The sequence below is a fragment of the Camelus dromedarius genome, chromosome 4 (genome assembly GCF_036321535.1).
Source record: "Camelus dromedarius isolate mCamDro1 chromosome 4, mCamDro1.pat, whole genome shotgun sequence".
NCBI lineage: Eukaryota > Metazoa > Chordata > Mammalia > Artiodactyla > Camelidae > Camelus > Camelus dromedarius.
Genome location: NC_087439.1, coordinates 54,671,932 through 54,699,248, shown reverse-complemented (window position 1 = coordinate 54,699,248; position 27,317 = coordinate 54,671,932). Strand labels below are relative to the sequence as shown.

Sequence of the window (27,317 nt, the reverse complement as noted above, 5' to 3'; positions counted from 1 at the left end):
AAATGAAAAATAAAAACAACTTAAATAATAAGATTAAGCAAATCACATGGTTTTTAAATTTTTATTTGAAACATATGCTGCAACATCATTTAAAAGGTTTAAAATAAGAAAAGAAGAAAATCAAAAGTTACCGAGCATACCCAGTGAGCCTGAGATGTTAGGAAAGCCAAAGACTTGCAGGATGAGAAGAGTCACTGAGTTCATAATGTAGTGTTAAAATGCTAAAATGCAGCTCCAGGTCATATGGAGTGCCTGAGAATTGGGAAAACTGCAGTGGCATTCAGGGAGATGGAGCGAGAGCTTCATAGTTAAGGAGATAAAGCCAGGCTCCAAGAGAAGCTTGTGTTCTAGCTCCATAGTGTCAAAAAGTTGTCCAGTAGCAGTGCTCATCAGTAAACATCCTTATAGTGGGATATAGGCAGAGCTGTAAAGCACAAGGTTGTCTAAGCAGTTTAGACAAAATTCAAAGGATGATGATTGATCATTCATTCATTCATTCCTGCATTCATCCGTTCATCTACTTATTATCTACAAGGCACAAAAGCCTAGGAGGGAAGATGTCATGTCAAGGAACTATAGTACAGAAGGTGAGTCATATCCTAAGAAAGACTAAGTCAGGTTTGTGGTTTTTCTGGGAGAGCTGCACCTGGGAAAACATCACTGAACAAATGGCCTTTGCACTGGACCTTACAGGGTAGGCTTGGGTGCCTCATAGAACAGATCCTTTAGTCTCCAAGTCTGCACTAATCATGATTCTAAATGGAAGTATGAGGACTCTTATTTGGTGGTGATCTCCAGCATGTATCTTCTTTTCCTCTCTACTTGTGATATATACTCCCAGCAGCGAAGAGGAATTTTTATGAACTGGACTAACGATAGGAAGGGTTGATGAGCAGTGTTAGAATTTGGTTGGAATGGGAGAAAGACAGGGAGGGGGGTCAGGTAAGTCTACAGTCTTTAAAAGATTCCAGCTGATTCTGATGTGGTCTCCTTAGATGGCTATCTCTCTGTCACCAACTTGGAAATTATTACTCATAGATGACAGGATATATTAAGACATCAAAACTAAGTGCAACATTGTCTAGGAATACTTGGTAATTGAGAAACACTAAAATTTGTGAGAGGGAAGTACCTTGTAATAAAAAGTGATATGTAAATTCTGAACAGAGTATGCATGTGTATGTATCACAGCGATGGAAAGATTTTTCTTCTACCTCCATTTTGATAGCTGGATCTATAAAATAAACTGAAAACAGGCAGATTAATAGGAGAAAAGGTATATAATTTATTAATTTTTAATATTACTTGCAGGAGGGCATCACAGGAAAAAAAGCTAATACTCAAAAAAAGCAGAGTTGAGAGTTTATGTATCGCCTTAAGAGAGACCACACACATACACAAACATATATATAAAATTATGGTTCATTCAGCATCTAGGAACTGTGATATGTCACAGTTTTCTTTACAAAGAAAATTCTCAAAGTAAGCTTTTTCCCATGGTTGTCCTTCTGAACTAATCAAATTGTAATTCTAGAGTTTTGTACAGAATAAAATTAAAAACAAAACATTTTGTGCATTTACTATATATATATAAAATCTCATTAAAAAAACACAAAAATCCCATGAGGTGGTCACAACTATTATCTCTTCTTTACAGATGAGGAAATTTGAAGCTTAAATATTTTGAATAATTCTCCAAAGATCACACACCTTGTTAGAGGAGGAACCAGGATTCTAACCAAAGTAGGTCATTTCAGAGAGTTGATGCTCTTTATATCAAAGAAGTTATCATTCAAAGGCACAAAGAGTAATATTTAATCATTTGAACTTAACATTTCACTTGTGTGATGTAGGTCAGTTAATAGCCAAACAACAAAACTAGTGAATTTTTAAATTATGTATTTTGTACATATTTATACACAAAGCAATTTGTCAGTCTGAATAATTACTCTGCTTCGTGGTAAATGGACATTGGATGTCAGTTCTTAAATCTGACATTTCAGACAGAGAATTATTAGTCTCAGACGAGGTGTGTTGTAGTAACCAATCCTGACCAAAACAGGAGACTGAACTTAATTTAACAAATGTTTAATATCAGTAATATTTCTTTCTACCCTCTGGCCTGATTTTATTTACGGTAAACAGCATGACTTTATGTGATCAGTGGCTAAGATAAATTTATCTTTGTCTTATGTTAACTGAACCTTGTGAGAGTTTTCACGTCCCTAGTATGCTGTTCTGACAGAGTGGAATGTTCCATGATCTCTTCCAGGCAGGAGGTTTGCTACCTGTACATGCTTTTCATCTAGGAAGTACTTTAAGATACCATAAAATGTTCCTGAGAAACCACTGCTAACCATTTTACTTTGTAATTAATTTATGCTAACTATTAAATTTAAAATACTAATATAATAATAAAAGCTGAGATGATGTAAACATGATGCCATGACTGCCATTTAAATTGAAATGAACTGAAAAACATACTAGTACTTTTATCGTGTATATTAGCATTTTAAGTAGGATCACACTTGTACTTTTATCTTTTACATTAGCATTTTAAATAGTGATAAATATTGAATATTCATGGCCCAGCATGCTATCATTTCTATCATAACTAATTGCCTAATAAGGCTCAATGAAATTTTGTTTTGGTGGTAAAGGCCCTTGACCATATCAAAAAATTAAAATACCAAGTCATGATTGAGGGTTAAAGAAAGTACTCTTAGGAGGCATGAGCGATTTTATGCCAGCACACTAATCTTTAAAACAGTCCAAGTATTTTTGAACTGCAATAATGGAAAAAACAACAATATTGGGCAGGAATGAAACAGGAAATGTTTAAATTGTTATTGCCCTAAGCAGAAATTGATGTAAGTAATGGAATTAAAAGCTGTACAATATTTTGCCTCTAAATATTGCCTAAATGGTCGAAATATATTCTTGCACTATAGATTTTCCACTTTTGTAAAGCTTTCATGTTGAAGCTAATTTGATTTTTATTGGCATAAGACATTTTCCTTTAAACTCCCGGATCAGCTTCCTAAAACAATATTTATAGGTTTCAACTCTCCTGAAGGGAATCACCAACATTCATGGGTCCTAGAAAAAATAATCTTGTTTAGAAACAAAACAATGTCATTTGATTCTATGTCAGATGGGAAATGGAATGTTTATTTTGAGGAGATAGCTCAAGGCATAAACTATTTACTCTGAGTGATTTGTTTTACTGTTTTTTTTTTAACCAATAAAAAGCTGACTTTAGGCCATTCTATCAACCCTGTTGAGATCTTAATATTTAGATGGAAGTTCCTTTGTATTTCCTCATTGTCTTCTGAAAACCTTTGATAGTTCTCTATCTTCAGTAAATGGTTTTAAGAAGTTAAACTCTATTGCTTTTTGTCTGCATTAGCCCTAAGTGCTGAGAAAAATACAATCAATCACTTTTCAGCATACATAAACTCATTTAATCACATTGAATGCTCAAACATCACATTAAGCATTTCCAGACACAATTATAGTATGGCCGAACATAGTCTAAAATTCCATTTTCCACAGCCAATAAAAACAATTTTTTGGACCAGATCCAAAGTATGCCAAGTTTAACTTGTGTATCACAGGACTGTTTTAGCATACTAAACCCCAAAGGGTTAGTTATCTTTTCCACTCTTTTTGCCTTGTTCTATTCAAAAAGGAGAAGAAGAGTACTAAATTAAATACTAAAGACAATCTCTAGAAAAAAAGTAGTTATGTAATTGCATAGGCAAGCATGTATATGTGAATAGATGATAGGTAGATCGATAGATAAATTTCCTTTTGTTGAGGATGGTATTTAGAAGTTAAGCTCTTGGTGCTAGGTATTCCCATTTCTACTGAACTGTCATTGCTTACAAGCCTGTCAGTGGAAAGAGCAAGAAAATAGAGATATAGATTTCTCCCCAAACTCAAAATTTGTAGACAATTTGCAAACGTAGGGTATAGGCATGTATTTAGTCATTGCCAGCTTATTTCATACAAGGCAATGTTAAAGAGATGTATGGAGTAAAAAGATGTTATTTCCTCAACATCAAATAAGATGAGAAAGTTGCAGTCAATGGTGGACCAAAAGAAGTAAAAGAAATACTGCATTCATGCTGTAGGTTTCTTAGAAGTGGAAGTAAGGCTGCTCAACAGCCAGAGAAGAGACATCTGTATCAAAGTTGGTTCTCAGGGAAGACTTCTAGAAGCAAGAGATACCCACAATGAGCAGGAAGTGGCTGGAGGAAGAATTTGAAAGAAGTGTATTTTAGGCAGAGGAACTTAGAAACTGTACATTCCTAGAGACAGAAATAATGATTCAGGTGAACTGAAAGTAATCCAGTTAATGCATTAATGATATACACGAAGCTTGGGATGTATGTCTATCTAGTGGGTAATTGGTGGGGAGATTTTGAGAGGTATAACTAGTGTGTATAATATATGTGGTATATGAAACTTAAATATTATATATCATTTAATATAATGTGGCATTTAGAATTTAACTATCTTAAGGGCATCTGGGAACCATTGAAAGATTTTAAGCAAATGAAGTGTCCTCTGGTATGATGGTATAAGATGATATCTCACTGTGGTTTTGATTTCCATTTCCCTGATGATTGGTGAGCATGCTTTCTTATACCTAGTGACTATTTGTATGTTTTCTTTGGAGAAATTTCTATTCAGTTCTTTTGCTCATGTTTTAATTTGGCTATTTTTTTCTTTTGAGTTATAGGAGTTCCTTATATGTGAAGATTAACCCCTTATCAGATATTTGGTTTGCAAATATTTTCTCCCATTTCTTAGACTGACTTTTCATTTTGGTAATTGTTTCCTTTGTAATGCAGAAGGATTTAAGTTTGATGTAGTCCCAATTGTGTGTTTTTTCTTTTGCTTCCTGCACTTCTGGTGTCATATTCAAGAAATCATTGCCAACAGGAATGTCAAAGAGATTTTTTCCTATGTTTTCTTCTAGAAATTTTACAATTTCAGGTCTTACATTTAAGTCTTAATTTACTTTGAGTTGCTTTTTTTTAATATGGTGTAAGATAAGGATCCGAGTTTATTATTTTGCATGTAGATGTTCAGTTTTTCTGACACCATTTGTTGAAAAGGCTATTCTTTACCTGCTGTGTATTCTTGACAGCCTTGTCAAAGATATGTTGACTATATATCTGTGGTTTTATTTTGGGACTCTGTGTTGTTCCGTTGTTTTATATGTGGGTCTTTATGCCAGTCCCATACTGTTTTTATTACTGTAGATTTGTAAGTTATTTTGGAATCAGGAAGTGTGATACCTCTAGCTCTGTTCTTCTTCCTCAAGATTGCTTTGGCTATTCGAGTTTTTTTGTGTGTGTGTGTGTGTGGTTCAACATGAATTTTAGGATTTTTTCTTTCACTATTTCTGTGAAAAATGCCATTGGGGTTCTTAAATGAAACAGCAATGAAAAAAATTAAATAAGACGCAAATAAATGGAAAGGCATCTTATGTTTAAATATTGGAAATATTTATATTGTTAAAATATTCAGGCTACACAAAGTCATCTAGATTTGATGCAATCCTTACCTAGAAATATCCTGTTTCTTCTTCATTAAACTTTTACCCACTGGTTTTACTATTCATTGATTTTTCTAACCCCATCATTCCTTTGATATTTGTCAGTTGGCATTTTACTGTAAGGAAGAGTTTCCTTCCCTATTTATTTAGTCATTTATTTATATAAGTAATGATTCAGGGATTCTTATTTTATTCAATGGTTAACAATAGATTATAATCATTATTTAATTTGGTGCTCAAATTGTCCCATATTTGATCATTATAGGCTTTTAAAGCTGGTTCCTGTATTTGTTAGATATGTACCCATCATTCTTTGAATGCTTTCTTACAGGCTCATCTTATACTTTCCCTTCCCAACTCTGTATTTCACCTATTTTATAAGAAACTCTGATTTCTTTTCGTAGTGAGTGGTATATAGAACATAAAATTTGGGTGCTAAGTGTGCTAATTACTTCTCAGCCTTCTCAGTGGACATAGCTAAAATGATACATATTATATATATTTATATATTTCTAATATTTAAAAATTTTTTGTTTATTTTTAATTTTTTGTTGAGGGGGAGGTAATTAGGTTTGTTTATTTATTTATTTTTAAACAAGGTGCTGGAGATTGAATCCTATATATTATATTAATTACCTATATTTCATGCCAGTACCTCCAACTTCCATCCAACACCACAGAATGTATTCTAGTCTTCCCTTGTCCCATATAGAATTCCCTTCTCCAGTTATGAGAAACCTGGCTCCTGCTTTCCTTAATAGTGCTTTGCTGAAGTCAATAGGAACTTTTTTATTTTTGATAAAATGATTATATAGAAGAATAAATTTTTGTAAAAGAATAACAAATATACATAGTGAAAAAAATTCTGTGGGCAGGGTAAAAAACTGAAGGAAGACTGGTATTACCCAATGTTTAAGCATCCTAAAAACTACATTAACTAAATCAGTGTGATATTGGTGCACAAAACTCAACAGGATAGAAGAGAGATTGGGCCAAATAAACATGAAAATTGAATGTCTCATAAAAGTGTCATTTTAAACTAATGGAGAAAATAAATAATATTTTAAAGAAATAGTATTGGGATAATAAGTAATTTGGAAAAAAATCAAATTATATCATATTGAGAGTATGCCTTAAATCTTAGATACTATTAATTCACTTCCCAAAAGAGCCCTATTTTTATTTGAATTATTTTTAAATGATGCAGAAAATATGTCAAGAATTTAGTATGCACAAAGAGCCAAATAGGAGTTTATTAGAATTGAATGGGAATATATAATGCCTGCATGTAGTAAACGAATAGGTAGTTGACTATGTGATATGATTTAAAAGGCACTTATAACTAAGTAGCATTTAACCAACCTCCCATAATTACTTAACTTTATAGAGTTCTTGACAATCATGTCCTGGAATGTAATAGCAGATATTTATCATCTGCTAACACATTAGCAGATTTTATCTCTTTGTCGGGTCATATGGCTCACAGTATCATTTTAAAACAATGAAACAGAAAATAGTTAAGTTTTTATAGAAATCAATATGAGAAGAAAATACATAGAATATTGACTCTAGATGATTGATGTAGCTTAAGACTTGAACATTGAGACATCAAAATGAGAGCCCTGGGATCCTGGAAGTGAACCCTGAAAGAAATTTGGAGACATAAGAGAGAAACTCTGGCTACTTAAATAATATTCCTAGGAAGGGCCAGCAGAATATCCATATATATATATATATATATATGTATATGATAACCACAAAAATGTTTATTCAAGTAAATGCCAAGCTGAAGAAGACATTGTTGGAGCAACTTTGTCCTGATCCTTTCTTGGATTCATATCGCTATTGGGTTCCCATGCATGTCTTCCCCAAAGAAAACATTCCTTGGAAATTTTAAATCAAGGCATTAAAGTAGGGAAGAAGAAAAGCCCGAAACATTTCCTAGAAGTGCTGTCATCTAAATAGATGGTCATATTTCTTCTTTTTTGTGACCCCAAATATCTGTTCAGTTAGCTCATATCTTTCTTTTATATTTATTTCCATAGGCAGCAATAATTGAAGTGAGACTGGTATACCTAAAGACAAAACTTCCCTAACCTCCATGGTTTCTTGGTTTCAGAACTTTAGTCTTAACTGAACATGTGATTGTCCCAGCACAGAAACTGCTTTCATTAAGGTCACCAGTGGCTTCCATATTGATAACTTTTATAGAAATATTTCTGTCCTTTTTTTTCTGGTTTATTTTTTATTTTTTTAAAACATTTTTTATTGATTTATAATCATTTTACAATGTTGTGTCAAATTCTAGTGTTCAGCACAATTTTTCAGTCATACATGGACATATACACACTCATTATCACATTTTTTCCTCTGTGATTCCCTGTGCTATACAGTATAATCTTGTTTATCTATTCTACAATTTTGAAATCCCAGTCTATCCCTTCCCACCCTCTGCCCCTCTGGCAACCACAAGTCTGTATTCTATGTCTATAAGTCTATTTCTGTCCTGTATTTATCTGTCCTTTTTTTTTTTTAATGTATTCTTTTAAAATTCTTAGTTTGTCCTCTTTTTAAATTACTCTGCACATTTGGTAGCAGTGACACCTTTCTCTTACTTGGCATTCCCTCCACTTTTGTTGTAGGACAAACTTTCCATCCTGACTCTCCAGTCTCTCTGACACCTTCACTGGGTACTTTCCCCTCTCTGTCCCTTCAGTTGCCAGGATTTTGTTCTTGGGCTTTTACTTCTCTAAATAACCTACACGTTCTCTGTGAGCAATACCATCCACATTCATAGTTTTATACTTATGTAGCAATACCTCCACTTTTCACACACACGTTTTCTCTCTATAACTGACTTCTTTCCTCTCTCCCCATAATTTAAATATCTAATTGCCCATAAAACATCTCCACTTGGGCCATCCTTTGGTATAGCAAATTCGCTATACCCCACCAATGAACTTTTAATCATAATTATTTCTTTTTATTTCATTATTATTCTTTTTAATATCTGGCTCTTCCCAGATGGTGGTGGTAACATCCACCCAGATAATAAACCAGAAATTAGAGTATTGTCTTAAAATCCTTTTCTTTCTCATTCAGTGTACCGAATTATTCACCAAGCCCTATGTTTTATCTTCAACAGCATCCTTCTTTTCTAATTAATGCCTTTGCCTTACTTCAAGTCACCATCATCTCTTACCAAGATTACTCTAAAAGACTTTTTACTGATACCCGTACACCCAGACTTGTTTTTCTCAGAAATGTTTTCCACATTTTTATCAGCAAAATCTTCCAGAACTATAAGCCTGAAGGTGGCTTTTCCCTGACTGTAGCCCGTCAGTGACTACTCATTGCTTGTTGGATATAGTCTAGGCTCCCCACATGGCACATATGATTTGACATCTGTCTCATTTTCCAGCTCTATTTCGTTTCACTCTCCCTCATACTTTTACCTTCAGTCATAGCAAGATACCTGCCAGTTCCTGAAAACTACGATATTTCATGGTTCTGTGCTGTTTTCCACTTTCCTTTGACTGAGCTTTCTCCATTTCATATTTTCAATAAAAAATTGTCCTCTGATGAACATCTGCTCACTGTCTAAACTTTGCTAAAATGTAATAAATTCCCCTTTAGTGTTTATTTTTCTCCCTTCTGAGTTTCTTTTGTCCCTTTTATTTTTATCATGAATACATATATTGAATTGTATTGAAATTACTTTGAAAAGTGGATAATTTTTTTCCTTTTAAACTTGGGCTTCCTGAGGAGAGAGCCTATGTTTTAATAATCATTGTTTTCCTAACACCTGGTACGTCCTTTGTCACATTGGCCAGTGAAATTAAGTCATGCTATTTTTAAAGGTAGTGTATAAAAGGCAAAAAATTACCTAAAATCAAAATTTACCTTTCAATTTGCATGATCAGTAGCTGCATTGGAGGCTAAATACTACTTCTCTGTAAACCCAACAGAGCCAGTTTTCTCTTCTTTGTTGGAACAGATTGTTGTTTCTTTGATTGTATACCACGTGAAGAAGTTAGTATTAAAAGAATCTCTATCTTGAAACACAAGGAGCATTCAACAAGATTAAACTCTTGGGGATAGAGATCAAGGAAACAGCAGATTAACTTCCTCCAGCTCAGGGGCACTTGGGAGTAAGCCTCTCTGAGTGGGAAAGCAAGAGGGATTCCACAATGGTCAGGAAGGGTCAATAACTTTACCTTGAAGATCCCTTCAGATTCCAGGAGTCTATGATTCTGTTTATAACAAATAACTCATTACTTCAAAGTCAAGAAGTCCTTGAGCTGTATACTGAAACAAGGTGTACATTCAAAACATCAGCAATGTTCTGTATTTGCCAGACAACTGGGAAAAGTGAGTTCACAATCTCCAAAATTTTAAGAAGTTTGGAATCAATTAATAATGATACTTGGAGCTCACCACTGGGAAAGAAAATTGTTAATGAAACAAGAAAAAAAGAAGAGAGAGAAGAAATACAAAATGACGAGAGGAAAAGAGAACAGGACTCAAAGTGAATCATATTAGATGGCCCCAAACATGGAAGGCACTAGCAGTTAAAATGCACATACTATGGAGGAAAGCAGTCCGGGGCTCAAATCTTTGCTTGGCCAATCCCAGTTGTGTGATATTAACTATCTCTAAAATAGGGTTACTGACTCCTATCCCAGGTTGCTGTCAGGAGGATTCAATGTAATACGTTTGTAGAGTATTGAGAAGTGCCTGGCTCGTAGTGTGCGCTTAGCGAACGGCAGTGGTTGTCGATATTATTCTTGTAGTGGAAATAGTGGGCAGGTAGCCTAATCAGCAGCTCTAAACTTTGTAAGTTTATGAGTGGAATACATCCAGCTTTTTTGGTGGAGGTTAAGTATCTAATGATGTGATTTCGAAAGAGGGTAGGGAATTCTAATTAATGAATTAATTTTTTTTTAATAATTTGGATTTCCTGCTTTTAAAGAGAGGATTGCGTTACAGATATACCTCAGCATTGCAGAGCCATTCTGTACAATGGGGATAGAATTACTACTTCATTTATATATTTCATCTGACTTGATTTTTTTCCTAGAGTTTCTCAGCAATATTTGGATCAAAAGTTTTGTTTTTCCACTTCTGTTCGAAAAGATTATACAGCAAACAAATAGTAAAACTTAAAATTTAAAGTGCATTTATTTATTTATTTAAAACCTCCATATTTAATCTTCTGCTTTTTTTTTGGTTCACTTGTCCAGACATGTATGAAGCTTATATTGTAAGAATGACTTAAACCAAAGTAATATATCTCTGAAATCAAGCCTGAATTGTTGCTAGGGTTGTACCTAATTCAAATGCTCAGAGTATTTTATTTTTCAAGATGTGGTAGTAACCAAGCTGCCTTTTTCTTCAAGGCTTTTTTATTGAAACTAGAATGTGATCATGGGGAGATAGTGTTAGTAAGAAGAAAGATATCAACATCAGATAGAATTGGATTTAAATCCTATTACTGTAACATACAAGATGTACAGCCTTTGGCAACTTACATAATTTTTTTCAACTCTGGTTTCCTTGAGTGTGCCTTGAAGGAAAATTTACTTTCTAAGTGTGTTATGTAAAGTTAACTGAAATAGTGCATATGAGGTATTCTGTCTAGCACATAGTAAGTGACTGATAAAACATGTCAACCCCCTTGTGCTCAAACTTTCCATTGGGCCAGGTGGAGAAAAGAACAGATGTGGGAGGAGAGTCATTTTCTAGGACCATAAAGCAGGATAAAAGTTCATAATGTTTTAAAAAGATGAAGAATTTCTAAGTCAGTCTTGATTTCCAATATTCTGGGTATTGGACCTTGTGTCAGATGACGCAGTAGAAATGTGTTTGGTGTTGGGCTTAGGAAAAAATGTTAACTGACCAGTTTAAATCATAAGTGGATTTAAATTTGGAGTTCAATTAAATGAATGTACAAATAAATTATGGTAACTATAACATGTCATGGAACAATTGATAGGAATAATGTATTAATATGAAAAATGAGATGGTAATTCCAGAGATGAAATTGGCAAGGATAGATCATTTCAGTGGATATGGAGTAGGGGAAAGTCAGCAGAAGTAGAGAGAAAACCTGAAGCTGGACTGAGTTTTTTGAGAAGTGACTGGATGTAAATTTATTCTCTCTGTTAATAACTCATTTTTATTTTAAAAAGGTAACAGGGGCAAGTGAACTATTTCTTTACATTTGAGTTATTTCCTCAGAACCTACCACATGTACTATTAAAAGCTTGGCAAAATGAGTGGCTGCTTCCATTCAAAGTCAGTGTGAGTCACAATGATCTCTATCGCTGTCTAATTCTAAAAGCTTGGAGAGTCAATAGGTTAGCATTTAGGAATTTTCCATTTACTGACATTGATTCAATTCATTTCTTGGTGATAACTTCACACACTTATTCATAGGCATTACAGGAAGCTTAAAACAGATTTTTTTTTTCAAACTGCAAATTGGATTTGACGTCATGCTGAAACCAAGCTTAAAATATGGAGGGAAACTGGTAATGATGAGTCAGTACTGATGCTAAGGTAATGATTTAGTGATGAGTTTTAGATCTGCTGAGAAACTGAATGAGTCTCAGCAACGCAAATACCTTTGGACCATTTTCACTGTCTGAAGAACTGTGGATAAGAACAGTTTTGGCATGTCTGGGGAGTAAAGGAAACCTTTGAATTACATGCTTTTAAACTTATATCATATTGATTATTTTTCTAATTGCAACCCCCCTTCATATGGGATGGTGTGAGCCTCTGTGATTCTGCAGGCTAACATGACAGGAGCCACCCCATGCTGCTTCAGTCACAATGTGCCCTCCAAATCATGGGTTGTTGTCTGGTGTGCTTAGGGCTGATGAAACACTCTGCTTACCCTTCCTCTTAGCCTGCTTGCAGAATATCTGTTCATCTTCAAGACCCTGTCCAACCAACTCTTTCTTAGTCCTGGGACTCAAAGGGAATTTTATATTAAGGAGGTCTCTTTTTGTAATGCTTATTTAACTATTCGCTGTGCAAAAGCCACTTCCTTTTATAGTAGATTTAATGTTACTTGATACACATTGAGCAGTGGGCGGGATTTTGGCATTGAGAATATTTTTTAGATGATTTTCTTTGTTGTTGTTGTTGTTGATGATGTTTTCACAGAATGTCACAGTTATGCAAAGGAAGTTGTTTGACTGCCAGCACTAAAGGCTGTTAGAACCTGTGGGAGTGCTAAGTGGAGCTAATCAAACTTTAACTGACCTGTGTCTACACTTCAGTGACAAAGAGGAATTTCTCCTTTGTGACGTAGAAAGGCTTGGCTCTCATACCTGACTGAAGAGTTAGCCAATTTGGGGGAATAGTTTTTCCTTGTCACTTGAAGCTACAAACCTGGCCTTCCTTATTAGTTAATTTTAGAAAATAACTCTGATGTGTTTTTTAATTGAATGGCCAGTAAGCTTTAAGTCTGACACAGAAGACAAAAAAAACCAGTTTGAATCTATTAATTAGGTATAATGTGCTTTTTGCCTCTTTGGCAGAAAACATTTTTGGTCAAATTGAGAACCATTTTCAAAGTGATTTTTAGTTGCTTTGTCAATTTTAATATTCCCATTGTATTTATCCCCAGATATGTAGAGTTCCTGAGTTGAAGAAGTGTAATGACAAATATTTTAAGATGAAACACATATGTAATTATTAGGAAATGTTTGGAAGCATTGCATGGGATCAGTGAGAGTCTATTTTTAGGTTCTTGCAGACATACATATGAGAGCAAACACTTTCGGTATAATTTGACTAGATTTATTTTTAAGGTAGTAAGGAACAGTTAGATGCTCTGATCTTTTCCTCAGTTTATTGCATCCTGCAGAATGGACATATTCATTCACTGAACAGATGGATTTGTGAACAAATAATTACACAAATTATGATACTTGCTATGAGGAAAACAGAGTGCTGAAGGTATATAGAATTCCAGTGGGGTTATCAGAGGAGTCACCTCTCTAAGGAGGAGAAACTGCAGCTGCATATAAGCAATGAGCAGGGGGAAGAACATTTTAGGCAGAGGGAACAGTGTGTGGAGAAAAGTTAGGAAAGAGTTTGGAGTGTCCAAGGAACAAAATGCCAGTGTGGCCCATGAGGAATAAGCCAAAGGGTCAGGGTTTTGAGATGGAAGTATAGGTAGGTGAGGGCCATATAGGGCAGAATGTTAATACTGTGCTGCAGTTCATCACTATGCACCCACTGAAATGAATGAATAAGAAAGCATCATAAAATAATGGGAACAATGTGCTTTTCTCTCTTACATTTTGATGAATATGATCTTACCTTCTCCCAGTTAGCCAGAGACATCCATCTGCTTCATGCACCAGAAATCCCAGGGTGAGGAACATGTTTCCTTGAAAGTGAAAGCTTAAAGCACAGGAGTTCCCAGTGACTTAGAGAGTGGACTATAACAGAATAAAAATGGTGGTATGGTGTGGTCAATCCTAATCCTTCCTCAGTGCCTGTGTGGGATTGAGGGTTTAAGAAGTTCTTCTTGACCAATGAGGAGTTCAGAAGTCAGCCGAGATGGGCCACAGTATCTGCCACAAGCCTGCCATGCCCACAGCAAGGGATTAGGGGACCCAACACAGAAGTCAAATGGTTAACAGTCTTGGTAGAGATCTGGATGAAGGATATGTAAGGGAAGAAAAAAATTCCCTTCTACCCTTTTTAGGTTCTTCTGGCCAGCCTAATTAAATTAACATCAGATGGATTAACAGATAAAAATCAAATTTAATTACATATGTAGGGGGCCCCATAAGAAAAATGAAACCCAAGGAAAAGTTAGGCAATTATATAAGAAGGCTTATATGCCACCTGAGAGAAGGAGGAATGGGTAGTGTTTCAAGACTTCAAAGGGGAGGAAGGCAATTCACATGGAGATGGAAACATAAGTGTTTTGTAAATTTGCTAGGTATCTATGGTGACCATGCTCTTCCTGGACTAGGCCCTTTATCTAAATTCTTTTGGGCAGTTAGGAAGGTAAAAAAGAAAGACTTCCTAAATCTTTTGTTTCTTGAAAATAATGAGCCTAAAATGATCCTCATGCCAAAGAGACACATTTTCAGGTGGTAAATTTTGCTTCTGTACAGATGTAACTCAGACTTAGAGAGTCTTGCAGCACCAGGAAGGCTGAGATTGGGCTCAATCAGAAGGAGATGACCATAGTTCCCAACTTGGCCAACTGAACAGACCAGCCATGGATTTCAGCAGTAGAGCTCTCCAGGGTGTTTTATGTGAATGGTTTGACCTCTTACTAGATACTTTCTTGAATAAAAACAGAGAGTTGGAGGATATATGAAAAACTGAACATCCACTAGATATGACTAAGTTTTTTAAAAAGAATATGCAAGACAATGATGAGATAGTGTTAATCAGCACATTATTTGTATTCATTCGTTCAATAAATAACCATTGAGTGGCTCTCCTGTTTCATGCACATGGAATACAACAGACACTAACCCTTGTCCTGCTGGAGCTTACACTCTAGTCAGAGTAGTTCCCAGTTGAAGCTATAGAAAAAAAGGAAACAGCCTAATTAGAAAAATAAAGATTTGACAATTTGTTTTCATATTTGAAAGTAGTGTGTTAAATGTCTTTAATTCCACAACAGTGGGGATGAAAAGTATTCTAGTGGTGTGCGTGACCTTGTGTTGGTTAAGAGAAGCTAAAAATGATTACAGTTTATTCTTGCTTGGACACCAAGTTTAAATAACTTGACATCTTATCGTAGGGTCAGTCATAGAGCCATAAAAATTTCGAGCTGGAAAGGATCTTAGAAGTCATCCAGCCTGACATCTTGGTTTGACTGGTAAAGAAACATGTGCAGGGAGTTGAAGAGAAAAATCACTGCTAGAGTTGGGGATTTAAATATATGTTCCTTGACGTTAGTCCAGGGCTCTTTATAATGGAAAAGAGCTTCCATTTGGATCTTAGTAGAACATATTCATTGATTATTTCACCTTGATATCAATAGGCCCTTTCTTGGGCTGGCCCTTATAAGTATTGGGAACATAATGGGCCATGTAATGATATTTAAGTAGAGAATTAGGAGAAGAACAGATACTCATTTGAAGGGTTAGTTGTTTCTTCTGTTTCTCCTTAGAATTGAAAGTTAGCCCAGAAAAAGCCTAAGCAACGTCAGAGGCAGAGTGCCTGCCACGGTGAAACCTACTCAGTAGGGGTAAAGGTAGGGCTCAGGAATAAGACATGTGGGTTCGAGTCCCAGCTCTACCACCTATCAACTAGCTTCATAATCAGTTGTAAAGCTTGGAGCAGGAAATTATTTTATTTAAGAAATTGATAAAATGCAGGTTATGAGTGCCTACCTTGAAAGAATATGTCAGATGTAAGTTATCTCTAAAATGATCCTGCTCTCACCCACTTACATGCAGTATTTTTTTTCTCCCAATGGTAAAGCGGCAGTCTATCAGGAATAGTTCCCACCTTGCCATTTTTTTCATGGTAGAGTTGACCAAGCAGTGTTCCAGTTTACTGGTGCAATATTTATAGCGATGTCAAATGAAAATTATGGCAGTGACTGCATTTTACTGGTTTTATCATGATTTATGTATTTTTCTGGAAGATTATCACATGGACATTTCATCTTCTGTGAATTGTCACAAAAAAAAAGATTGAGAACTCCTGAACTGGGGTTCAGGTATAGGAGACACCCTAATCATACACAGGGCTAGCTCCAACCTTGATGGAAGGTGGGGAGGCAAGAGTGAAAGAAGCAGGTTTTTAAAAAATATTTAAAAGTATATGTATAAAATGAGAATACCTAAAATGCCATCCAATCCTTTCTTTCTTGCATCTTATTCCCCCTTCTCCACTTAATTTAAAACTCAAATATATAACTTGTAATATTGGGTTTAATTAAATTGTGTTGTAAAAAAAGAACAAACACTTTGTCTCAGACTGATATTTGACTAGATTTATGTGGTAAAGTGATAACTGGTAGATACATTCATTTTCTAGTTCTTGGGCTGGCATAATATCGTATGATTTTTCTACCATTGCACACTTTTTCGCACTTATATATTACAAATAGAGCCAGAAAATAGACTATAACAATAAAAAAAGTAAAGCTCATCATTTCCAAGAGGCTTAACAGAAAATACTACGACATGCTGGGGACCCACTTGGCAGGAAAAATCATGCAGTTGATCCATGATTTTCATTATACAGAATGAGTTGGTTATAATGGATACGTTGGTGTGTCTTACTGAGGATTTTAACAAATTACTTTGAGGAATATTTATTGACCACCTATTACGACAGTCTCTGACAGTGCTGAGTTGGAGAGGGTATCCCTGAATGTGTGTGTGTGTGTGCAGGGGGTGAGAGTGTTAGGCAAAGTCATACTGAAAAAGCGTTTACTGTAATAGGAAAAATATAAACATCATTTCTGACCCCTACCCTCAGAAAAAACTATTCAAAATAAGTTATATTAAGTTTATTTTATAGGAGACTTAGCCTGTTTGTTTATATGATAAATTTTAGTATTTTGTACAGCACAGCTGTGTTAATTTAAGAATTATATTTTTGTAATTTAAGCAACAATAGTGAGGTTCTTTCATCTTACTGAATACTGCATTAAAGTTGAATAAGTTAATAAAGCAAACTTTTCTTCCTAATATTAAGTTTAAATGCTTGCTATTTGAGAGGTTAATTAAAACATTAAAAAACACATATTTTTCTTTGTGCTAAGTGACTATTTATCTTGCAAGTATCTTCTTATGGCTCTTTAAGTTCCAATATTGGATTTAAAAGTAAATATAATGCTTGATGTCATTGGGAATCTAAGCTTTCTACCTTAATTTCAGAGCAAAAAGAATATGAACCTAACACAAGCAAAGATGTTATGAATTTCCTGTATTTAGTGTAATAACTTTTAGATTCTGCAGCTGACAATCAAGCCTTAAAGCCTCAAGTAAGATTGTATACTTGCTTGTCATTTGAACTGTACCTTGGCTAGATGTTTATTAGTATTTGCATTGAGTTCCTTCCATCATATTAATGAAGAAATCATCTCACTTTTCTAAATCAAAAGTAGACAAAAAGAAAGTTAATTTTTTAAAGTTCATGGACTTATTTTTCTCTTGGGTAGCTCCTCAGGGGTATTTATGCTAAATTAACAGTATTAGAGATAAACCATGAGTACCGAAATTGAATGCCACTCATAAATGCAAAAATCCTTCCAGAAGACCTCTGCAATGTGCTATTACACATACAAAGAGAGCCAAAGCATGTGGTTGTAATAAAGCATCTACCCAAAAAGATCTGCATATCAGTTTGCATATAGATGGTCTCCAGATTTAACTGCACTGTTGCACACATGTCAGCTTATGATTGAATGCTTATTGATGATAGAGGAACATTGATTTAGATGTCATTATTTATATATATTATATACATATTATAAATATGTAATGTCTACATAAATATATGTAATACAAAATTATCCTTTTTTTATAGCTTCCTTATTTATAACTTTGCATAAGGAATATGTATTTTTTTAGGTATCAGTCACAACTTCTATGCTAGTTCCTTTGCAAGAAATACACTAATCGTATTTAGAAATAGCACGTTGGTACCATTAAAGCTGGAAAGGAACACAGAGTTCAACTAATATTACTTTATTTTACAAACAAAGAAACTAGAGCTCAGATAAGTCAAGAAATTTCCCCACAAATGGCCAGCATATTCATAATAGAACTAGGACTAGAACCCATTTATTTTATTTTTAGTTCAATGCTTTCTCAGACTGATTCCATATCCTAGTGTGGATTAGAACTGCTCAATATAATCAATGATTTCTTTTTAATTCTCTTATCCTTACTGGTCTCTCCTCTGGGAGGAAAATAAAAGGTGTTCTTGCTCCTGTGGACATATTTGGAGGGTGCTAAGAGCTACAGATCACAACCAGATAGATTCTATCCCCCTCTGTGACATTTGGTCCTTATTTTTATGGATCACGCACCTAAAGAATGTGTGTTTCTCAGTTTTTTCCCCTTTTATAACACGTATATGTTAAAAACATTTTAATCACACTTTGAGATGGTTTACTACATAACAAACCTCTGGCTGGGAATGTCATAACATTATTGAATGAGTAGAAATTTTGTTTGTGATTCAGGTACAGAAGTGTCTCTAAAATAATTTATATTAAAATATGAAGATTTGCCTTCTCTGTAACTTACAAGAGTTCCTGCAGTCTGAGTCTAAGTCTTCCAAGTAAAACAATCTTTAATGTCATTTATTTTCAACTGTTCACAACTTCTCTCTTATACCTACTTTTCTTTCTTTTCATTTTCATTAGTTAAAATTTGATTTTATAATAAAAACTTTAGGTTCCCGGGGAGTTTGGGTACTTAAAAAAAAAGCTTGTGTGTGTTTACATTATCTTTTTTTGAAATGTCCCCTTTTAGTTGGAAAACCACATTTGTACAGATATCTGGGTACAGCGTCACTGATGGAATTGAGCAATTTTTGTTTTTGTAACTTTTGTAGCTCTGGCCGGCTTCACAGGGGCTTCTATCAGTTGAAATGGCATCTTCGACTTCAGCCAAGTGTAGGTTATTAGGTTATGAGTGCCAAAAATGATGAGTCGTCTCCACACTTCAGCCAGAGTGAATAAAAGCAAGATTGTAAAATAATTATAATCTCTTGAAGCAAAGCCAGCCATGCAGCCTGAGCCCATCTTTCTTCATTAATTTGTATACAGTTCTTATTTTAACAGAACAAACTTTCAGAGGGTACTCACATGGGACTGCTGAACCAGCTGTACAACTTTTATTTTGAAGAAAAGAAGTCGAGCCTCAGAACAGGCTGTTTTAAAGACAGGGAGGGACTTAGCTTTTCCGAGCTTGACCAGCATGTGGAAGGAGTGCTCTCATGGCTGCAATAACTTAGGGAGCTCCTACCTGGATGCCACTGGGCTAGGAAGTTTTCTGTTTGTTTCATTCTGTTTCCGAGGGTCCCGGGCACTTCTCTTGCCCATGTCAACGTGACTCTTGGTGTTTTTTGCACACCCTGCTCTGTGGGGGAGTGCCCCGACGTGCCTGTCTTATGTGGCCTCTATGGACACACTGCTCAGCTGGCAGAGAGCAGGGAAGTTTTCTCCCAGCACCCAAAAAGAGAAAGAGGAAACTACTTTTTCCTTCTGGGCTCCTTGTAGCACAGTAGATCGGGATAAGCTTCCACATTCTCTCCCTGGATTTCTGGAGTGATTTCTAGGAACAAGTTAAACTTTCACCTTTAAATGGATGACCATGTCACAATCAGGAGGAAACATCTCCAAAGACCCATCTTTAGGTAAGTAACGCTACATCCTAGGTGACTCCAGGGCTATTAGGGAAAATAATTTCTCTTTTTCATCCTTAACAGCAAAGCAATAAAAAGTGTGCCCAAAGTTGAACATCATGCATACTGAAGGAGTCCTTTTATTTTCTATTTTCTGAAACCCTATACACAAGCTTTTATCAATTCTTCAAAATGTATTTTAAAAACATATTAGCTTTTCATGTACATGAATGACATAGCACTGGAAAAACTTCTGAAACATTATGCAATCCCTCGCTGTTTCTGTTGCATAGCCCTCTAAATGGGAAATGTTATGCTTGGTTCTTTTAGCTGATTTTCCTCAATTTTTCAGTGCTTTGAATGCTACATTTTTTTTTTTTACAGTAATGTGTGGGGAGACAAGTTTGAACTTCATAGTTATTATACTAGAGGGTGTACATTTTACAGCTAGTTCAGGAATATCCGTATAGTGGTTAAGGAAACAGTAGAGCAGTAGGAAAAATTCTACACTGTGGTGGAATCTTTGGCCAGCCAGAATGTAGATCTGCTATGGATTGGGCTAAGATTTTATTTTTGAGGGGAGAAACACTCTTTCTTTAAGAGAGCAGCAGTTTCTTCATTGACCTTTTAACTCTTGATTCACTTGTTACCTATTATGTGCTTTAGAATTTAAGACAGGGAATTAAGAATTTTAAAGTAGCCAGAAAATGACCACAAACAACTTCTGCCTCTTAAGACAGATGATTAATAAAAGAAGTTAATTATCTATCAAATTTGTGCTTCCCCCAAAATAATATCCTAACTAGAGCAAAGATACTATGTGTTAACAATACTAAAGTCAGATTGCAGCCACTTGTTGATCTAGAAGTAACTACACGGCAATTGAAGTTTATGGATGAAGTTCCTGACATTCTGGGGTTGTTAAATAATGAGTAGGGTAGGCTTCAAGGAGTATAATTATATAAAATGTTTCTATTTTTACATATTGATTTGTCATTACTATAATATTATTAGTAGCAATAATATACTTTTGTAATGCTTAAAACAAAATGTCAGCTCAAATATGTTTTAAAACCCTCTTTTGAAAAGATAAATTTATTTAACTCTGTATTATAGACTTAATATGTCTACTTAAATACGCATTTATAAATTTTACATGGCAATAGCAATAAATAACCAAAAATCCAAAATTACTCTCCAAATGTATATTCACTGGCCATATTTCCTATGGCAGGAACTGTAAAAGTTCTTCTAGTCCCTATATAATTCACTTCTATTTTCTCTCAAGGGCCTGTGTGATTTCAAACAGGCATGAAGAGTTGCACAGATAATTCCAAACTCATCTCCACTGAGGCATCACTTGAAGAGGGCACCTGCAGGAGTCCAGGAAAGCAAGGCTGTGGATAAAATCAGATCCACTTAGCCATCAACTTTAGTATACTACTCCACTGTGGTGCTGCTGCAATTTGTGGCAGGTGGTTCAAATCCTTATCCCCTCCTGATCAATTATATGCTAAGGTGCCACTTGCAGGGGAATTGCAATTCAACTGTGCTTCTGTTCTTTTTCATATAAAGAACAGATCCTTTGGTTAAGATGGGATTCTTTGTCCAAAAAATTAGAATAAAATTTGGTAAAATCAAATGATTGCTTCATGATCCTGGTGACCTAGCAGGGAAAACACAGCTACCAAAGAGGACATACTTCCACTCAGGCAATTATTTCAAGCAAGTGTCGAAATGGGTCCCTGCCTGAAAACAGGTTAAGGCCAGATGTTGGGGTGGGATTGATTGGTCAACTGGCACATTGCTTTTATCAGGATATGATTTTGATGAGGTGGACAGTATCTTAAAAGATCCAAATGACTACACATAATTCCTCAGAGAAAGTTTTAGGATGCTCTTCAGTTAAATACAGCATGGGCTTTCTGATAGCCAGCTGTGCTTTGGGGCAAGTTGGGAAGTAGGTTTAAGTTTGCCTTTGACATCTGTGGCCCTTATCCCATGCTTTATTTCATTTCTTTGTCAGCCCCCTTTCCCAGCTCTCTGTCCCCTTGGGCTCCCCCGGGGCTGTCCAGCCTCTCACACTGAGGCCTGCCCTTTCTGGTCAGACACCCATGTACCAGACCTTCCCTTCTTAATATGTACTTAGAAGCACCCCACTTCCTGAGGGCTTTGCACACAGATTCTCAATCCACTTGGTAAGCAAATCTGTTCTAGAATGTTTCATATGTGCTAGCTACAAGTTTAATAGAAATTTTGTGAAATATATTTGCTGTTTATAGGTAATTCATTTAAAACTTTAGTCTTTAAGTGAGATCAGTCTGGGATTTTTTTAAGAAACATCCGACATATTGACACCATTCAAATTTCTATATACAGGTTACTTTCTCATTGACCCCACAGTTTTAATTCAATTCACCTGGGATTCTCTGGTTGACTAGATGTGTCCAGGGTTTGGACACATAAAATTTTTGTCAGCATAATCTCCCTAAATTTCAGATAGTAAAAGTCATCCATCAAAGTGTAAAAGTTGAGATTTTTAGAGGAGATGATGAGTATTGAAATTCCATGGCTGGTACGCTTTTGGGAAAACTGGGAAGAATCTTACATATTATTTAGATTCTGTCTCCGAGAATGTCTGTCTCCTACAATGCTGATTCCCAAATCATTGCACACAGCTAGGTTGTCAAATCTGTTCTAAAAGTCTTTCATGGAAATTTTAGATACGTATTTTCACTCCAGGTCTGTGAAGCAAGGAACAATGGCAAAGTTTCTTTTATGGCCAAGGCAGAAATTTCTGTGATCTCTTCCATGCATATCATATGTAGCTCTGGGATCAATAAGACTATTCAGCTCTGAGAAGATACAAATTGTGCATCTCAAACACACTTGTGTTTCTGCCTGCAGACATTCTTGCAGCTTAGACTTGTAGAGAGAAGAGATGATTCTCCCTTTACTCAAAAGAAACACTTTAGGCTTTATAATTATCTAGGAAGGGAACACTATTTCCATCAACAACACTGAGTTTGTTCCTTAGCACTTAGAAAATAAAATTGCATGTATTCTTAAAATCCAAGATTTGAATCAACACTAGAAATTAAAGACCTCTGATACAGTCCTTTAGACTTTTAAAAACTTCTTTTTCTGTATTACCATAGAGTTTTATCTCTGGTAATCAAAATTAATCTCTTTATATAAAAAATTCATCAATTGATAGTACATTTCAAATGAAGTACCTTTGTATAACTTCAGTAAAACAGTTGCTGAAGACACTTCCATCCTATTGCATACTCATATTGCTTAGAGAACTTTCCATATTTCCGTGAGATAAATCAATCTTAGATGTTGACACCAAGAAAAATCTGTTTTTCCTAATAAAATTGCATTATTGAAAATAAATCTTATCTGAATTTCACTGCCATGAAGAATTTAAGTCTGGGTTTTCATTATAATTATCTCCTACCACTTGATTTGATATTTTATCTTATCAAATTCTATTATATGTGCATCTTTTTTTTCCTGTTTGTTGCTTCAAATTCTTTCTGGAAGTATGTAGGAAAAAATGAATTTTAAAAAATAAATGGAAACCTTTCTTACATGTTAACCTTATTCTGTGTTCTTTGGAACCAACAACCTTTTGAACTTCTTTCAGGGGTCAAAAGTGGATAAGTTATTTTTGTGGTGACTTTTCATTAGAAGTAGCACTCCAAAGCCACAAATGAAATCATGCAAATAGTTCTTCATTGGCCCTAGAACTGAGAACTGGTCTGTGCATCCAGGATCTGAGACAGTAAAGTGCAAGTCAAATGACTGCCAGTGTCCGAGACCAATGAAAATCATGTTGAGTTCTTCATAGCATTTAGAACATGCTGTTTCTCCTCTTCATGCCTTTTCAAAAGTTTTATTTTTGCAAGTATCTGTTAGCAGTGGAATTCTGAGTGTGCTTTTGGCAGGCACATTCTCTTCACATGGAAATGTAGACTGCAGTGAGATGAAATAGGAAAGCCTAGAGAAAGAAAGGCAGTCCTACTTTTTTTTGGTCTGTGGACCCCTAAGAGGAACGGCTAGTAACCTGTTGCTGTGTCTGAATTCTAATTTCAAGATTGTGATCTATGCTTTATAGAGAAATTAGTGTAAAATATCTATTACATATTTAAAACCATAAACTTTTGGAGTATAATCATTTTTATTTATATTTAGTCCCACATTTAAGCTCATGTATGACATCAGTGTCAAAGCTAAACTAGAAGTTGCTAATATGCAGGGCAACAGACGATTTCAGATGTTCAGACAGTAACAAGGTGGAGCACCCGACTGCCGATTTACAGTAGTTTTCTAGGCAAGGTGTCCGGACAGTATTCATTATTTAATGTTTCAGATTCATTTCCTTGAGTGTTTTGGGAATAATAAAAAACCTGAACAAATAATGTAAAATGTAAAATCACTTCAAAATTTAATTAAATTGCAGTACATTATTAGACACTGATATTTTTATCTTATAAATATTGAAGTATTTATGATATTCTGTGTTTTAAGCCTCTTTTTAACATCTTCTTATCAAAAATATGTACTTTAGACAGAAATGTATTTAGTACAAAGTCATCAGAGTGAAAAGTAATTATACAGAAATAAAAGTATGAACTGAAGTAGTATAATGCATTAAATGCCTTTTCTTTCTATGAAATGAATTTCCTCATAGGCAAAAGCTCTATCTAAATCATATCCAAAATATAATTCTATATTTATGGAAGTATTTTTCCAGTTTTTGTTTCTAAGACAAGTGATTGTGAATTCATTTATTAGAAAAGAGAGAAAAAAAGAATATGAATTGACTTTCAGTGGTTACATAATTATATACTAGAAATTTAGTTTCAGGTTTTTTCTAATAAATGATAATTTTTAGATGACAATTGACAGAACAAAATAATTACATTTAAGTTATCTCCCCTTGCTATGAAAGTGAAAAATACTTTTGAAAAATAGGCACAGTGATATGAATTTAAAGTTTATGACATTATCAAATACAGTGCTAATTAATAGAAAAACAAATACATTTTATAACAGACATATTTATTACAAATTAATCTTTTCGTTGTCTAGGTTAGGATTTCACTGCTGGTCAAAGGTGATTGTATGACTTATAGGGATGGAATAGACACAGATTGATCTTTAAAATAAATTACAAAGATGAAAGTAAAACAAGTACATCTGAATGTAAGGCAGGTAATGTTTATTAAGAAAAAAATTGTCAGACATTGCCTTTTTTCCCAGTTATGATAAGGGTTGATCTAATTTTTAAGTGGTCATCACAGATAAATTGTAATTTGTTATAGATTTTAAAGTCTAGAAGTAACTAATTTACTCTGTCTGGTATTATTTCACCCACAGTTTACACAAATTAAATTATCTCCAATAAACTTATCATCACTAGTGGCAGCAGCAGCAGTCAGTATTAACAATCCTAAGAGCTACCGTTCATCAAAATCTTAGCATACTTGTAGACAAAGTACAAGCATATAATCTTTAGGGCAACTTCATGAGGAAGTGTTAAATTCACAATGAATAATTTTGGATATGGATCCTGGAACAAGGAGTAGATTAAAATATGGGAACATGTCTGTCACTCAGGAGTTATGCAAATCTTGTTTTCTAAGCTAGATACTCTTGGTGCTGTTTGCATTTATATTGGACATTAATATGATTTATAAATGGCTTTTCAAAGATTAGTATGTAATGTTTGGAATGAGGAAAATCAATATTATGCAGGCAAAATGATGTACTGGGAATAATTCTATGGTTTTATACCATCTGGAAAATTTTATATTTGGAATAATGAGCCTATCACATACAGTATTTAGGTAATAAGCAATGGAAAAAATAATAATAGCAGTAAAAAAAAGTAATGTTAAAAATGACGTAGGTTTATAGAGAATAAGATTAAAGAAGTCTGCAGTATTTATAAACCTAAGTCACTTCAGTTCTGTGACTGGACCTGACATGAGTTTGATAGTTTTCATGGGAAAGCTTCAGTTTATTTATTTATTTGATTAAGGCCACTTGGACATGATCTCTGAGGAAAATCCAACATTTCCTGAACTGGAGCCAATGGAATTGTAGGGAGCAAGTCACAGTACATTTGAAGGAACAGATGATAAAGCTTCCAGAATTATCTTTGTAACATCCCAAGCCTGCTCCATTGAAGTCATAGTTTTTGTTATGGAGAAAGTATTAATTCTAAGTCAAATTGGTGTCCATTCTTAGTGTTTTGGTGACTCTAGCTTTTAGGATCTTAGGATGTTATTTTTAGAAGTGTTATTTATTAAATCAAAACAGATATTTAAATATCAATTATGTATTATTAACCAATTGTTTATAGGCATTGAAAGTCATGAGCTTTTATTATGAAAATCATCACTTCAGCTTAAAAATATTAATATTTAATTTAACATTTTTAGAGCTCAAAGAGCTTAGAACAAATTGTCTGGAGACCAGTGATAATGAAAAACAGTAGGGTTGTATCTTTACATACAAATGTGGCAAATTTTTGAGTTCTAATTGAGAAAGGAAAAGAAAATTGTATTAGGTCAAATCACTTTTAAATTGTATCATTAAATTAAAATTTGGATGAAAGTAGGGATGTGTGATTATCTGGGACCACCTGTTTGTTAGACATCTCTAATGAAGATTCCAAATGCTTATAACCATTCCAGTAGTGGTGTCTTTTAGAAATAACATAAAAGAAAAAAGAGAGACCTTTGGTAATTTCTGTGCCCACAAATTAAACATTTCTTGCTCATTTCAGCTGCACCCAATTGTTTCTAATTCTGTGATCGCATATCATTTTATTTGCATCTCTTTTACTGTATGTTTCTTTTCAGTCTATTATAATTACTTGAGTAAGAGGATCAACTCTCATACAAAACTGTAAGATTCCTGAGGCCAGAATCCATTTTGAATTCATCTTTGTATTTCCTATAATTTTTGGTAGAATGTGAGTCATAAGTGAGAACTTACCCAGTCTTTAAACTTAAATACCTAAAGGGACCAGATCAGTGTTGTAAATGTTTGAAACAGAAAGTGTTGGGAACTGTGGTAGATGGAAAACAAAAAGCATGTGTTTTCACATTTTTAAAAACATTGATAGACTAAACATAATCAAACTGTAGACTTTTAGCTGAACTCCCTTGAAATGAAAGAATGATAGAATGAATAATTTGTTTCATTAGTTCCACATAGTGGTTAACTCTTCATATTCAGGCTGAATGATGGCCAGTAAATCTTGGCTGAAAATTCTGGCAGCTACATCCAAGATGATTACTGGAGGAAGGGGTATTTAGTTCTTGTTTCTAATACTAATTAAAGAATGAGAAAATCAATATACTCTGCA

At 34.6% G+C, this 27,317-nt stretch overlaps 1 protein-coding gene across 7 annotated transcripts in view; it reads left to right on the top strand.

Moving 5' to 3' along the window:
- Positions 1-27,317, top strand: part of PDE1A (phosphodiesterase 1A) — a 297,804-nt gene that overhangs the window by 57,696 nt on the left and 212,791 nt on the right. Inside the window, exon 1 of one of the 7 annotated variants that reach the window (XM_010991630.3) lies at positions 19,209-19,942. The exons of the other annotated variants lie outside the window; for them this stretch is intronic. Coding sequence (XP_010989932.1) covers positions 19,890-19,942 — 53 coding nt within the window. The 5' untranslated portion in view covers positions 19,209-19,889. Of the gene's footprint in view, positions 1-19,208; positions 19,943-27,317 lie in introns of those variants that run through there. 7 annotated transcript variants of the gene reach the window in all.